Consider the following 17,200-nt stretch of genomic DNA (forward strand, 5'->3'; position numbering starts at 1 on the left):
CCATTAATAATAGTAAAATATAGTATAAATAATACAGGTAATAAAAATAATAATAATAATAATATATAGAGTTTCCAGATCATTTTTTATTATTTAATTATTGCCCATTTTTAGAAGAATTTAAATTAAAACATTTAATAGAATCATGTAATACATTAATAAAAATCAATAAAATTAAAGCAAAGCAATCACTTCTTTTATTTGATTTTCAATTAAATATAAATGGTTTTAAAGCAGTACAGTTAAATTCACTACTAGAAACCTTTAGCAATAATAATATAATAGTTAAAAAGTTTATAAAGTTTTATTTATTAACCAGTGAAAATTATAAAACCAGTAATAACAGTTTAGTATATTATTTAAAATATAATCAAGAAAATAATAATAAAAATAAAAATAAAAAATTAAGGTTTCAAAATAATAATAATAACGATCATAATAATCTTGTAAACTTGATAGTGAATAATGACTTTTCAACATTCCAACTAAATAGTTATTTTACACTTTCATTTCGCTATGGTAATAATTTTTTATTAAGAAAGTGGTTTAACCAGTCCCCAGAGAACAATAACGAAGCCATCGAAGAGTATATATCTACAATACACAAGGAAAATTTAGACCCATCATTTTTATTCCAATTCTGTATGGATGATCACCAAAAGAAAGTTCAGTTCATCAAAGATGTAGTTAGGGATATAAAAGACGAGTCAATAGAGGACGAGAAAAAACTGCATCCAGTGTTCTTCTTCAATTTGGTGGTGGGTGTGGACGATTTAAAGTTAATAGAGCTGGCATTGTGTGAAATAGGGTCGCAGCTATTGAATACTTCACCATTAAGCAACCGTGGTTATTATTACAGATGCATTCGTTCAAAAAAAGTTTTAGAATACCTCATAAGAAACGTCCCCATCGAGAATCACTTTGACACTTATAGCTGGTACCGTTATGGTTCTATCGATCTATTGGAGCACTATGAATCATTAATACCGCAAAATTCAAGATTGCTTTATATAAATCAACTATGCAGACATATATACACAATATTCAAATCATCTTTTCTAGGTCTACTCGAGTCATCATTATATGTATTTAAAAAACCCAAAAGATATCACATTGATTCTTTTGTTGTTGATTTTTTACTATGCTTTAATGATGATGAAATTAATTGTGACCTCTCACCCATCCATTTTATCATCGAAAACACCCGGTTCAATTACAATCCGTTTCAATTAAAAAGAAATTATTCAATTCATCTCTTAAAGCTATTTGAATGGATTTACAGAAACCGTTATAGTGATCTAGAAATTGGAGGTCGTTGTATGATATCATTATCACAAAAAAAAGAATTAATTTATTTGGTTGGTGGTAATATTAAATCTAATTACTTTAAAAAGGATTTTCAAAATCAGGAGTTCAATTTCCTTCATTCAGAGCTGCTTATTGAAAGAATAATAGAGAACAGCGATTTAAAAATGTTGAATTTAATATTAATAACCATTAAAAATAGAGTCATAGAGAATCAATCAATTAACAACGAAAAAATTCTCAGTTTCTTATTTCATAATATTTCAAAATACTCTAAAATCGATTTAATTCAATATATAGAGGATCAACCATTTTTAAAAGACTTTAAATTATTAGATATTTATTTAAATAATTTTAAATTGTTAATATTAAAAAAAATGATTTTATTTAATAATAAATAAATAAATAAAATAAATAAATAAATAAATAAATAAATAAATAAATAAACAAATAATTTTATAGTTTTATTTATTTTTAAATACACACATAATTTTATTTTCCTTTTTTTTTTTGTTTTTTTTTTTTTTTTTGTTTTTTTGTTTGTTTTGAAAATGTCAGTTTTTTTATTTTATTTGTAACTATTGATTTTGTTTTTGATGTTGTTTTTTTTTTTATTTGGTTGTTTTGTTGTTGTTGTTGTTGTTGTTGGTATTTAAGTTGTTGTGTATTATAGCTGTTAATGTTTTTACCTTTTTTTTTTATTTTTAAATTGTGGGGTTGAATAACACTATAAAATTTTTTTTTTGGATTATTTAAAAAACTGAAAAAAATACCCCCACACAAACACAAACAAATCACACACACACATATATCACATCACATCACATATTTAATTCTTTAAATCTAAACTATATTATAATAATAAAAAAAATAATATTTAGAGATGAAAATCAATCACACCCATTTTTCCCAAAAAATAAAAATAAGTAAAACACATTTTTTATCACCCACACTTTGATATATTTTAAACAAAATGATGGTATTATTAATAATTTAATGATTCATTTTAATAGTGTATTGTTTATAATTTATTTTTTTACTATTTTTGTTTTTTTATAAAATTAACTAATTATTTTTATTATTATTATAATTTATTTTATTTTATTTTTTTTTTTTTTTTTTTTTTTTTTTTTTTTTTAAATTTTTTTGGTAGTTTGGGGGTTATGAAAAAAATTGAATTTAGGGGGGCTTTTAGTTTAAAGAGAGGTTTTATTAAATTGTTTTTTTTATTTTTTTTTTCAACTAGTTTAATTATATATGTATTTATAATTAGTGGTAATGTAAATGGTATTTTTTTTATTTTTTTTTTCAAATTAAAAGATTTAAATCTTGAAAAAATATAAAAAAAAAAATATATAAATTTATCTAAAAGGTTAATTTGTTAAATTTTATTTTATTTATTTTTTTATTATTTATTTATTTATTGTTTTTTTTTTTTTTCTATTTTTTCCTTCACTTTTTTTTATTTTATCATTTTTTATTTTACTCTTTTTAACATTTTCATTTTAAAAAAATAAAAAAATGAATTTAATTAATACTGCATTATTTATTATTATTTATTATTTAGTTTTTTCATTAGTAAATATTACTGATTATTAATATATTGTTAAAATAAATTATATTAACCTCTTTTTTTTTTAATCTAGATTAAAAAAAATAAAAAAAGAAATGAAAATTCATTAAATGGACCATTTGCTTTACCAATTCTCGGGAATGCTCTTCAGTTATATGGTGACAAACCTCACTATAAAATGGACGAGTTAAAAAAGAAATATGGATCAATTTTTAGAGTTTATATGGGCGATTTGGGTAAATATTAATTTTATAAAAAATAAAAAAAAAAAATGGAAATAATTAATTTAATTTTTTTTTTTTTAAAATTATTTTGATTATAGAAACTGTCGTTATTAGTGACTGGGAGATAGTAAAAGAAATGTTTTCAAAAAATTTCGATAAGTTTGGAGATCGTGTAAAAGCCCCAACAACTAAGCACTTTAGTAATAATTATAATAATTTAACATTAAGCCACGGTGATAATTGGTTAGAAATAAAAGAATTTTTAACTAATGCTTTAAAAAAAACCAAACTAATTTGCTTTAATCAGTTGTTAGACGATCAAGTAACTCAACTATTACAAGTTTTTAACAACTATGCGGATGCCAAAGAGCCATTTGAACCACGTTATTTTATCCAACGTTTTTCCTTAAATATTATTTTCAAATTTTGTTTTAATCAAGATTTCTCTTTTGATGGAATTTCAAAAAAATACGATCAATCAATTAATAAAACAGAAGTTGGTAAACACGGAGTTGGTAATGGTAAAAGATTAACAGAGCTACTAGAGTTAATTGATGTTGTTTTTGAAGAATTGGCCGTCAATCATTTGGGTGACTTCGTTGATATCTTAAAGCCATTTTTTTCCTTATATTTAAAATATAAAAGCACTTCAATTTATGAAATAAGAAATATAATAATGGAAGAATATCAAAAACACAAAGAATCTTTTGATTCAGAAAAGCCCAGAGATTTATTAGATTTGTTATTGCAAGAATTTGAATACAATATCGAAAATGATGGTAGTAAATGTCCAAAGAAGAATGTAGAGAAAATAGTAGGTATTTTAATAGATATGTTAATGGGGGCAGTAGACACTACAGGTTCCTCTTTAGAATGGTGTATTTTATTATTGGCTAACTATCCAGAGGTTCAAGAAAAAGCTTTTAATGAAGTAAAGTCGTTAAACAAAGACCGTATTAATTTATGTGATCGTTCCTCCACCATTTATGTAAATGCTCTAATCAAAGAGGTACTTAGATATAAATTTATCTCACCATTTGGTATCCCACGTTCATGTTCAGAGGATTGCTATATTCAAGGTCATCATATTCCACAAGGGGCACAAATAATTATTCATTTCCGTGGTATTTATTTCAATGAAGAATTTTTCCAAAATCCATTAGATTTTGATCCATCAAGATTTTTATTAAATAACGATTCATCAAACACACAATTTGTACCATTCGGTATCCCAAAAAGAAACTGTCCAGGTCAATCAATTGCAATGTGTGTACTTTATATTCTGAAATAAAAATATTTTATAAACTAACATTTTCTCTTTTTTAAATCATATAGGGATGAGTTATATGCTTCAATTTCAAATATTCTATTAAATTTTAAAATAACAACTGTAGACAGTGCTCAAATTGATGAAACTGAAGGTAATTTTTGTTAATCCGACAATTATTATTTTAAATATTAATTTTTTTTTTTATTATTTATTTAGTATTTGGTTTAACTTCTCATCCCAATTTATTTAATGTTAAAATTGAAAAAAGAAATTAGATTTAAGTTCAAAATTGTAAATTTTAAAATTTAAAAAACAAATAAATAAGAATTATTTTTAAAATTTTTTTAATTTTTTAGAAATTATAAAATGTTTATTTTATTTTATTTTATTTTTAATTGTTTAAATTAATTGTTATATGAAATGAAATATGTTAAATCTACTATATTTTCGGTTGATAATTGATTACCTACAGTAACAGTTACTAAATGTTCCAAACCAATACCTGGTGGAATTATACATTTAATTAAGCTTGAGTTAATCCATTGAACATCTTGACATCTATAATCTGTACCAATTGAAACATAGTTTTCGTTTCCATTCCATTCAATAGTTGAGGATTCGTTTAATTGTTTATCGAATATTTCTTGAGTTGGTGGGAAGTTATATCCATGAATAGTAATTTCATCACCTTCTTGAACAACGGGGTTAAATGTTGGGTCGTCCAATGGTGATTCGATTTGTGGTGGTAAGAATGAATATTCAAATGAATAGCCTTCGTAAACAGTAACTAAGTCATTATTAAAGAATTTGATTAAACCTTTGCAGACATTTGGTGTTGGTAAAATACAAACATAAACATCATATTTAAAGTCATCAAAGTATTGAGCATTGTTTGTTAATGTTGTATTGTCGGTACATGGGTTTTCTTGGTTACTATTATTAATTGGTTCAATTTGTTTATATGGGTTATTACATTGAAGTTCTATTTCGCAATGTAGTTTTTCTTTTTCACCATTTGGATGATCAATGAATGGATATACTAAACGTTCTGCCAAAGAACCAAAGTTTATACCAAATACAAAGAATCTGTTTATATCCGACGTATTGAAATCTTGATGATCAACATGGAGAATGGTTGGTGGATTATAATTAAATTCTATAAGATTACTTTGACTGCTACCATTACCATAATAAAAACTTACCATAATGCTAACTTTTGAAAAACCATTTGGGACAATCGTAATGATTTCAGTTGAAGAGATTGAAATTATTTCACTGTCTGTAAAACCGATAATCCTATCACCGAATCGCATTGTAAAATCATTAAATATTAGTGGGAACTTGCCATAAATTGTAATTGTATCACCAACAGATGAGTTGAAATTTGATAAATTTGTAATAATTGGTTTATACGATATATTATAAGTTGGGTTTGTGGGGTCTTCAGTTGATGGTTGGTTACCAACAGTAACAGTTACTAAATGTTCCAAACCAATACCTGGTGGAATTATACATTTAATTAAGCTTGAGTTAATCCATTGAACATCTTGACATCTATAATCTGTACCAATTGAAACATAGTTTTCGTTTCCATTCCATTCAATTGTTGAAGATTTGTTTAATTGTTTATCGAATATTTCTTGAGTTGGTGGGAAGTTATATCCATGAATAGTAATTTCATCACCTTCTTGAACAACGGGGTTAAATGTTGGGTCGTCCAATGGTGACTCGATTTGTGGTGGTAAGAATGAATATTCAAATGAATAACCTTCGTAAACAGTAACTAAGTCATTATTAAAGAATTTGATTAAACCTTTGCCGACATTTGGTGTTGGTAAAATACAAACATATATATCGTAAATATGACTATCAAAGTATTGGGCATTGTTTGTTAATGTTATATTGTCGAAACATGAATGATTTTGATTACTATTATTAATTGGTTCAATTTGTTTATATGGGTTATTACATTGAAGTTCTATTTCGCAATAAATTTTTTCTTTTTCACCATTTGGATGATCAATGAATGGATATACTAAACGTTCTGCAAAAGAACCAAAGTTTATACCAAATACAAAGAATCTGTTTATATCCGACGTATTGAAATCTTGATGGTCAACATGGAGAATGGTTGGTGGATTATAGTTAAATTCTATGATATTACTATCATAATTACTATTATTGGAATAAAAAGTAATCATTATATAAACTTTTGAAAAACCACTTGGAACAATCAAAACTATTTCTGTTGAGGATACTGAAATAATATTAATATCTGTATGATCTATATATCTATAACCAAATTGAATTGTAAAGTTATTAAATATTTCTGGGAAAATACCATAAATTGTAATTGTATCACCAACAGACGAATTATAACTTGATAAACCAGTAATAAATTGTGTTGTGGTTGGTGATTCAGATGGCGTTTCAGATGGAGTTTCAGATGGTGTTTCAGATGGAGTTTCAGATGGTGTTTCAGATGGTGTTTCAGATGGTGTTTCAGATGGTGTTTCAGATGGTGTTTCAGATGGTGTTTCAGATGGTGTTTCAGATGGTGTTTCAGTTGAGGGTATGTAGAAAGGATTTATTATTGAACATGACATAATATCACCTGTACATTTAACTGATATATTGTATATTGTTATATTATCTTGACCACATTCTATAGCTTTTTTTTCACTGTTTAATTTACATTTGTATGTATCCAAAAAGTATTTTTCGGTGCCATCATCACCAATACAAATAAATCCTTCTAAACCATTATTTATAACTGTTAGTGTCGAGTTTTTTTTATTTATTAAACAAGAGAGTGCTCTACTATTATTTGGGTTGGTAGGAGACGAGATTTGACCAAAATTACTATTTCCTTTGGTTATTGAACATATTGAATCTTCAATATAGCATTTAACTGTTTGATTAAATTCCAGAATAATTTTATTATCAGTTGAACATGTAATAATTTCACTATTTTCGTTGTGGTTGCATTCTAGGCTTCCATTGTAATAATAGCTTGTTTGTTTTTCGTCAGTACAATAAAGTTCTTGAGATTCATAATTATTGATCTTTAGTCTTGTTTTGTCAATGTTATAATCGCAAACAATAACTGATGGATCAATGGATGGTGTAAGTGTAGGTATAACTGAAGGAGTAGGGGTACTTTCTTCACTTGAGGATCCTGGGATTACTCCACCACCTGTTGTTGGGGTACCTGTGAGCGGTGGTGAAGTTCCTGTGGTTGAATCTGGTGTGTTTGTCGTCCATCCTGGATTGCTGGTAATGGTAGTTCCACCTGGATTGCTGGTAGTTCCACCTGGATTGCTGGTAATGGTAGTTCCACCTGGATTGCTGGTGGTTCCACCTGGATTGCTGGTAATGGTAGTACCTCCTTGGTCACTAGTAGTTCCTCCTGGACTACTGGTTCTGGTAGTTCCTCCTGGATTACTGCTACTGGTGGTTCCTTCTTGGTCACTGGTAGTTCCACCTGGATTACTGCTACTAGTGGATCCTTCTTGGTCGCTGGTAGTTCCACCTGGATTACTGCTACTGGTGGATCCTCCTTGGTCGCTGGTGGATCCTCCTGGGTTGGAGTTGCCAGTGGTGGATGCTCCTGGGTTGGAGTTGCCAGTGGATCCTCCTGGGTTGGAGTTGTCAGTGGATGCTCCTGGATTGGGGATGCTGGTGGTTGCTCCTGGATTGGGGATGCTGGTGGTTGCTCCTGGATTGGGGATGCTGGTGGTTCCTCCTGGGTTGGGATTGCTGGTGGTTCCTCCTGGGTTGGGGATGCTGGTGGTTCCTCCTGGGTTGGGGTTGCTGGTGGTTCCTCCTGGGTTGGGGATGCTGGTAGTTACACCTGGACTAATGGTCATAGTGGTAGATGCAATTCAGGGGTATTTGTTGGAGTTTGGGTGGGTTCTTCACTTTGGTTTGAATTATCATCAATATGAGTAAATGACGATAAAACTGAAGGATATGATTTAAATTGTAAAATTAAATCTTTTAGACCGACTTGTGCTTTTGAAACTTTTAAAATTTTACAATGTACTTCTTTGGATGTTTTAATATCAATTTCTTGACAAAGAATACCACCAACTGAAACAGATAGTTCTTTCATACCTTTTAAGCCTAAATTCATACCTGAAATAATAATATCGGTATCTTGATTGTATTTATTTGAATTCGGGTTCACTATATCGATAGATGGGTTTGAATAGGTGAATGAATAATCAATGTTACTATCTTGATTATTTAATATAACTTGAATTGGGATATTTCTATCAGTGCCTTTTAATGTTTTGATTTTAATTGAATTTTCATGGACTTGAATGATATTGGACTCGTCAATATTTTGATTATTAAACTTAACAGTTAGTTGGTCACCATCTTTATTTTCAATAAAGTTTTTACCATTTAAAGTGACTTCATCATCACCGTCAAAAGAAAGATAATCAGTATTGGAAGATACACTATCAATCTTTGGTGGACCATAATGTTTAAATTGTATATCTGAGTTTGATTCTTGATCCTTTGCAGTAACAATAACTGGTTTTGATGTTTCTTCGTTAGTTTCTGGTAAACTACAAACTATTGGGCCACCATTGTCCCTATCATATTTAGTAATTGAACAGGTATCATCACCAACTTTAACTGATGGATTGATACCAAAGTTGCTTCCTTCAATTGTAATTGAATATGGTTTATTGGTCCTACCTTTATTTGGTGAAACTGAATCCACGATTGGTGCTTTATAAGTGAATAATAGACCGGTGACTTCTTGTGACCCAACAATTATTTTGATATCTAAATCTTTGCCTTCACCGACCGGTACATTACATTTTAATGATGTTTGGTTCACCCATGTAAGTTTTTTACACAATTTACCATCAATTGTTACGCAGTTATTTTCATCTTGTTCTTTAGAATTATATTGAGTTGCTAAATCTTTTGGAATAAAGTTTGAACCAGTAATTGTAATTTCATTATTTCCATGGGTTGATTCTTTATATGTTTTAGAGTCTAAAGTGGGTTTATCATAAGAATAAAGTACTTGGATTGGAGTTTTGTTTTCATCTGTTGTTTCTTTGTTGTTAAGTGATTTTTGATTACCAACAATAAGAGTGACTTTTAAATCTTTACCAATACCTGGAGGTATTATACATGATACATTTGTTGAGTTTTTATAAACAATATCCTTACATGTAAATTCACCAATCGTAATATTAGAGTCTAACCATTTAAAGTCATTTAATTCTGGATAATCTCCAAAAAAATCTAGAGCTATATCGATTATTTCTTGTGGGGGGAAGTTAATACCTAATAAAACTAAATCTAAACCCCCATCTGTTCCATTATTTGATGTATTGGCTGAATCTTTTGCGATGGTAATAAATTCTTTGATTTCTGGAGCTGAATATGAAAATATATGTGTCTTTGTTGAATCAAATACTGAATCTTTGTATATTGAAAATACAATTTCGATTTCTTTACCAATACCAGGTGCTAATAAACATTCCATAGTATCAAAATATACATTTTCGAAATAATCTTTATCTAATTCAATGCATGGATCAAAAAAGTCACTGTTTTGGTGGTCTGGTCTTGGAATAATTTGATTGTCTTCGTCGTAATAGATTTTATTTTTCCAACATACATTATCAATAAACATGCAAGTCAAGGTTTCATTATAAGATGAAACAACTAAATAATTTGTTTCACTCTCTTTTAAACCTTCGCCAATAACCCAAACTGATCTAAAACTTGATGTTGATAAATTTTTGTTTTGAATAAAATGATCTATTCTCATATCTGGATATGAAAAAATAACAGAGTTTGAATATTGTGAATCCATTTTTACTGAAATTAATACATCTTCGAATCCATATGGAACTTCGCATTCTATTTCATTTTCGTTGATAATTTTATAAGATTCGGCTACATTATCACCAAATATTATAATAATGCTGTCACAGTTGATACATGGGAATGAACCATAGAGTGAGATTGTATCGTAACGATGAGTAGAGCTTTTAGAGAGATGTGATAAGATTGGACCAGATTGATAATAATATGACTTTTTCAAATCTTCTGGATTTTCAAATTCTTTCTCTTCAAAGTAAAATTCAACTCCATCTGAGAAAAATGAAATAACGCTAAAGAAAACTGTTAGATATTTTTGAGAATTTGGTTATTATTAAAACTAATTATAATACATACTTAAAATCTCCAGGATCAACAGCAGATATTTTGAAATTTGAAATACCAGTATTTTTATTTACTGATGTATCTTTAATGGTAAATGATACATCATGTTTATCAATGAAAATTTTCAAATTGTCATAAGCAGATGGATCATTGTCACGGAATAAGTATTTACCAAAAATTGTAATATCTGATTTAGGTTTAACAGGTGACTGTGAATATTGAATATCGGTAATAATTGGTTGTGGGAAATTGAATATAAATCCAGTATTAATATTTTCGACACCATTCGAATCATAGACAACTGGAGTATCTTGTTTGATAAATCCATCAATATAACATGTTAAATCTGTTGAATTAATTGGAACTACTCTGCAACTTTGGTCACCAACTTTGATATTGCCTATATTGTCAACATTATTTCCTTTAATATCTAATTGATATGGTTTTGCTGAAGTTTTTTGTTCAATCGATATGATGGCAGCTTCATAATAGGAACAAGACTCTAAAACTTTACCACTTTCGAAATCAAAAATACTGGAGTTAATCCAACTGCAAATCATGCCTCCAAAAAATATAACTGAAACCCCATTCGAGTCATCCGGTGAATTATAAGTAAAGAAATATGTACTAACTGTTGATCCATATTTAATTTCTTTTGAATATTCTTCCATTAAAATTAATTTTTTAATATCATTAATTAAATCCAATATTTTTGAGATGGTTATTTTAAAATTAGTTTGGTTGTGCAAACAATTTCTGTTAGTTTTTGGAATATAACTACTTTTTAAAATTAATGGACCAAAAACATTAATAGCTGATTGGAAATCTGATAAAAAGAATTTATTGAGAGGACTTGTCGACCAATCTGTAATATTACCAAGCCTAATAATCTTTCTAAACCTTCTAGAGATTCATAATGATTAAAATCGTCTTTACAAATTCCTGATTTTAAAAGAGTACTTTTAAAATCATAAAAATTACTAAGTAAGGTAATATACTAATTAAAAAAAATAGTTAATACTTAAACTAATATTGATATAACTAAAACTATTAAACTTACATCTTCTTTTTGTAAAGTATCAGAGCAATAATAAAAACTACATGAGCTAATACATGAACCAAATATGTTTGAATTAAAATTTTTAATTTCTTCATTATAAGCTTGTGTAACACTACAAATTTTATTGTTGTTTGTGATAATTGCTATACCTTGTGAGTTAACAAGTGTTTCATTATTGTAATATACCGTATAGCTATCAATTGTTGCATAATATTTTGCTGTCTCTTTTAAGAATAACAGATCGCTTGTTATTGTTTGTAAATAATTGAGAGTAATTGAAAATGGATCAATGCGACTATATATACAAAGGTTTGAATCAGAAATATTAATAAATTGGGAAAGAGTAGAAATAGTTTGGTTTGAACTTTCAAATAAAAGATTGTAGAATTGGCCAGTTTTCCAATCATCACTAATAACATTTTCTACCCAATAGTTTTTAAAGTATTGTTCAGTTTCTGCAATTGTTGATTCTAATGGTAAACTATATTGATTAGAACAAATTCTATTTTCATATAAAACTTGAACAAAATTTGAATTAGTTTCGATGATTGGTTTTGAATCACACGGAATAAAGCATTTATCGTAATGGTAATCGACTAATGAATCTGTTACTTGATTACCAACAGTAACTGTAATTGGTTGCACACTATTAGCATTTCCTTGTGGAGGTGGTTTGCAAGTTAAAATGGTTGAATCAATCCAAACGAGATTTAAACATTTTGTATTACCGATCATTACATAATTTTCTTGATTGTTGATAGTATATTGACTGTTTAATAATTGACTTGGAATAAAGTTTTTGCCATAAAGGGTGAGTGTACTTTGACCATTTGTGTCACCATAGTACAATTTTGATTTTAATGTTGGTGTATTATAATATTGAGTTAAAGAATTTGATTGTTGGTCATTGACGACTACTTTTATAATAAAACTGCCGATACCTGGTGGAATTGTAACCTCAACACGACGAGAATCGATCCATTTCCAAGATGATGCTTTTTCAGTTCCAATTAAAACATAGTAGTTATTTTTATAGTTAATACTGTCAAAATTTATTGTATTTGCAAGAGTGGATGGAACAAAGTTATCACCAACAATTGTAACAATACTTAAACCATCAGTTTCAACATGTGGTGGGTCAATTGATGTTAAAACGGGTGCAGATAATATATAAGAGAATGTAAAGAATGTACTAGATTCTCTTCCGGCAACTTTGACATAACCTTTAAGATTTGAACCATGGCCTTCCGGAACAGTAAATGCTATTGTTGTAGAGCTCATCCAATTAATTGTTATTATATTAATAACTTGTGAATCAGAACTTTTGAGAACAATAGAACATTCTTTCCAGTCAGAGCTTATATTACCAGATTCTTGTGTTGGTGGGAAATCTGAACCCGTAATAGTAATAACCTGACCAATCCTTGCACTTGATAAAGAAACAGAAGTAATTCCTGGAGTTGCATATTGATAGTTGTAAGAAACAGTTGAAATACCAAGTTGACGATAGTTGAAAAATCCAATACTCCCATTGGCAATGGCTCTCGATGGCATCACACAAATAAAGATGTCATATGAACTACTACCAAAATATTGTTTATTGCTATTATAAATAGTAGAGTCTACACATGATGAATAAGTTGAAGGAGAAGCAACTGAAGAGATTTTACTAGTTGAGCTACCACACATTGATTTAGTTTCGCAATAAATAATTTTATTTTGATTAACCGACTCGAATGGGAATATTTTTTTATCAACAGAGGCTTTAGTTAAAAAGTTATCTCTGACAACATAGAATCTATTTATATCTTTTGTTTTGAATTGGCTTGATAAAACAATTTTAATGTTTGGGTTTACATTTGTAAATGGAATTGGATAACCGATACTAAATGGACCATCACGAGTAAAAATAGTTATATCATAATAAACTCCACTTGGGACTACTACTTTTAATTGACTTGTGCTTCTTGAGACTATTTGTGTTGCTAATTGTTCTTTTTCGCCAAATTTGAAATAAACTTCTAGGTTGTTTATTTTTGAAAATGAAAAGTCGCCTGTCAATGTGATTGTATCACCGATGCCACCATAGTTTTGAGGTGAAATCTGAGAAATTGATGGATAAGGATGAGGTGTTGAAAGACATGCAAATTTAGTTTTAACTGATAATTGGTAAGTGCAATCAGGATTTTCACTCTTCTTGGTAACTGAATATTCAGTATTCTTGTCACAGGTAAATGTTATTATATTTTTTCTTTTGGCCAAACTTGAGCCACAAAATTGTCCATCATTGCTATTGTACTGAATCGAGCTAAGGCCATATGAATCAAAATTTCCAGACTGAGAAAATAAACCACCAGTTTGAAATGTGTCTGAGGGCAAAGAAAATATCTGACATGATTGATAGTCCAACCCTTTAATGGCTTTGGCACTATCTGTACACTTTTTATTTGTTCCTGCAATTGAGTAATGGAGCTAATGTATGATTTAAATTAATATTTATTTAATTTTATTTGTAATTTTAAAATAAAAAAAACCTACAGTATATGTTAAAGCTGAGTTTTTTATAATAGTCTCTTCCCTATCAATTCTGTATATTTTATCAATTGTATTAGTAGTGTATAAAAATAATAAAATATAACCTAATATTAATTACTCTTTTAATGGATTCATATTAACATATGTTCTTGATTCCTTATTATAGTAAATAGCAGGGTCACATCCAAATTTTGAAGAAATAGTAACATAATAAACACAAGTTTGGAGTTCTTCGGCCTTTATAATTAAAAATAGATTATTTGGATCACAAACAAACAAGAATAGAATTTCTCTAAAATATTTATATTTAAAAAAACGATTAGTGATTTATAAAAAATGATCATTTTTTATATATATAAGTACCTGTATTGATGTACTGAGGGGCATTCTGCTGCAAAACTTGAATAATATACAATACTTACTCTATTAACGGATTCATCTATGGAGGTATAACCCAAATTGAATTTAGATAACCCATAAATTTGACCATTAGGATAAATTTGACAAGCTTGGAATAAACCATTACCTAGAGAATCACATTTATCTACACCAATTCCAAAATTAAAATAAATTTTAAAACCAGAAGCATCTGCAACATATGCATCAGATGAAGGTCTATTTAATTATATTATTAGAAAATTATTAAAACTTTAAGGTTTTTTTAAAATAGAATATTAAACCAATACTTTACCTTGCTAAAGAACTAAAATCAAAATATCGATATTGCTCTATTAAAGACTCAGATGAAATACATGCATATCTTGAATAAAATGTAATTTCAAAATTACAATTATTTATAGTTGATGAATATCTTCTTTCAGTTGTTGGATCACAAACAAAACTAATTTGCATATTTGAATTTGAACAACCGATAGAAGCTGTGCTTTGAGTATCAATGGAGTGAACCATATCTAAACCTTTTTTAAAGTTTGTGACTACATTCAATATTGCCTGCTTTCCTAAAGAGACCATACTTGAAGATCCTGCTTGAGATGTTATACAAGATTGATAACCATTACATTTATCTAATTTATTGCCAATATTAAAGTAAATGTCTCTTCCACTTGCATCTTTAACTTTGTAAGGTTCTTTTGTATTTGTAGGTCTAAAAAATAAAAGAAAATTAATTTTAATAAATAATAAAGTAAGGATGTAAAAAACAATACATACAAAACCAATGGTGAAAGATTATAAAAAAGTCCATCTTTATAGATATAACCTGGTGCTCCACATACAAATTTAGATTTGATATATATATTGTATTGACAAGCAGGTTTCTCTTCAGCTTTGATAAATTCGTAATCTTTTGTACCACAAGAAAAATCCAAAACCATTGTTCTTAAACAATCATTTGATAATGTTGGGCCATAATGTTTAATTTTCATACCAGTTGATGAGAAAGTAGTTTCTGGAAATTTTTCTGTATCTCCAATATTATAGAGTTTACCACTATAGTCTTGACAGCCATTTGGATAATCTATACCCGGGGATTTACACCTTTCTACCCTTCCGCATATATTAAAATAAATCTTATAATCTTTATTTGTTGGATTATTGGCAGCTGGAACCGTAACTATATATGGATTACTTATAGCTCTAAAATTTTAAAATATTAGTATTATAAATAATAAGAATATAATAAAATATAATAATACTTACAATTTTAAAAGATTTAAATCAATATATCTATGGTTGGCAGAATCATAAAATATACAGTTAACCATATCATCTGGAATAAATTGTTTGTTTAAAACCTCTGGATCTAAATTATGATGGGCAACAATAGACTCAGTTACAAAAGCTCTAAGTTTAGGATTTGATGTAGCATTGAATGTCTGTTGAATCGATGAATCGATATTTAAATCATTACTTATAAATTCTTTTGAAAATGATTTAATATCATTAACATTATTATTCTTTAATGGTAAAATTATTTTTTTTAAACTTGAGGCAACTGAAGAATTGGGTTTTTCCTTTTCCTTTTTGAATAAACTAAATAAAGTTGAGGCTAATAAAAACTCTGGTTTGAATATGAAATTATCATCTCTTTGAAATGAAAAAGTAATAAAGATTTAAATAAAATATAATTTAGAATGAAAAAAAAAAATTTATAAAAAAAAATTTTAATAACGAAATATTTACCTAAATTTGGCTAAATTAATATATGATTTTGATTGATAATCATAAATACTATTTATTTTGTCTGATGATAAATTTGGGAAAGAAATCTATTCGAAATATTTTATTGTTAAAAAGTTAATAAAAAATAAAAAAATATTTTAAAAAAAGAAAATTTAAATTACCTTTTTAACTAGAATATTTAAAAATATTTTGAAACCTTTTAAAAAAGAAACAGATTCTAAATTAATATTTTTATTATGGGTTCTATAATTGATTTCTTTGAATATTTGAGATTTGAACTGGTCGTAAAGTGGGGAGTCAAACTTCTCGAGTACCATATAACTAATAACATTTGTAATTGAGTCATAAAGACATAAATTGTCCCTAAATTCTGAATATTGGATCAAAACTTCATCAAAACCATATATTGAAACATATTTTTCATAGCTGTTTACATATACATCGATTGGACCCAATGGCTTTATTTGGATTGATTGTAAAAAAGGATTAACTTCGCTTACTATTTGCTGAATGATTTTAAAAAAAAATAAATTAAAAAGAGTGAAATTTTTTTTTTTTAAAGAAAATTTTTTTTTGTTTATAATATTTTTTTTAAAAATTTTTAATAATATTATATTTTATTATTTATAAAATGGAAAACAAAATAATAATATTGTTTTTTTTATTAATTTCTATTACTTTTGTATTCACAGCAAATATAGGTAAGCTCTATATAAAAGATATCAACAATGGTTTTGATTTTAACTTAAACTCAAAAGAATGCAAAACAATAACAAGTGGAGAAACTAAAAAGAGTTATTTTGCAGATTTTTTTGAAGAAAATAAAATTAATATTGAAATTTATCAAAGTGAAAATTGTGAAGGTCCAATAGAAAAATCTTTTGAGATTA

General features: G+C 27.6%; 4 protein-coding genes across 4 annotated transcripts; 2 read left to right on the top strand and 2 right to left on the bottom strand.

Moving 5' to 3' along the window:
• Window positions 1–542: 542 nt before the first annotated feature.
• On the top strand, window positions 543–1,706 carry DICPUDRAFT_151059 (uncharacterized protein; the record flags this gene model as incomplete). The annotated part of the gene is made up of 1 exon (XM_003286962.1): window positions 543–1,706. A coding segment is annotated over one exon (1,164 nt), but the record flags the coding sequence as incomplete, so codon positions are not given.
• A 1,102-nt stretch (window positions 1,707–2,808) lies between these two features.
• DICPUDRAFT_54607 (uncharacterized protein) lies at window positions 2,809–4,647 on the top strand (the record flags this gene model as incomplete). The annotated part of the gene is made up of 5 exons (XM_003286963.1): window positions 2,809–2,883; window positions 2,952–3,114; window positions 3,201–4,368; window positions 4,438–4,523; window positions 4,589–4,647. The coding sequence occupies exons 1-5, from the start codon at window positions 2,827–2,829 to the stop codon at window positions 4,645–4,647; spliced, it is 1,533 nt and encodes a 510-aa protein (XP_003287011.1). The 5' UTR covers window positions 2,809–2,826.
• Window positions 4,648–4,776: 129 nt separating this feature from the next.
• DICPUDRAFT_151061 (uncharacterized protein) lies at window positions 4,777–11,244 on the bottom strand (the record flags this gene model as incomplete). The annotated part of the gene is made up of 4 exons (XM_003286980.1): window positions 4,777–8,036; window positions 8,294–8,488; window positions 8,510–10,521; window positions 10,586–11,244. The coding sequence occupies 4 exons, from the start codon at window positions 11,242–11,244 to the stop codon at window positions 4,777–4,779; spliced, it is 6,126 nt and encodes a 2,041-aa protein (XP_003287028.1).
• A 350-nt stretch (window positions 11,245–11,594) lies between these two features.
• DICPUDRAFT_77883 (uncharacterized protein) lies at window positions 11,595–16,627 on the bottom strand (the record flags this gene model as incomplete). Its single annotated transcript, XM_003286981.1, has 9 exons — window positions 11,595–14,105; window positions 14,172–14,220; window positions 14,287–14,405; window positions 14,591–14,783; window positions 14,860–15,273; window positions 15,339–15,764; window positions 15,828–16,214; window positions 16,311–16,396; window positions 16,472–16,627. The coding sequence occupies 9 exons, from the start codon at window positions 16,625–16,627 to the stop codon at window positions 11,595–11,597; spliced, it is 4,341 nt and encodes a 1,446-aa protein (XP_003287029.1).
• Window positions 16,628–17,200: the final 573 nt, after the last annotated feature.

The sequence above is a fragment of the Dictyostelium purpureum genome (assembly GCF_000190715.1).
Source record: "Dictyostelium purpureum unplaced genomic scaffold DICPUscaffold_86, whole genome shotgun sequence".
Lineage (NCBI taxonomy): Eukaryota > Evosea > Eumycetozoa > Dictyosteliales > Dictyosteliaceae > Dictyostelium > Dictyostelium purpureum.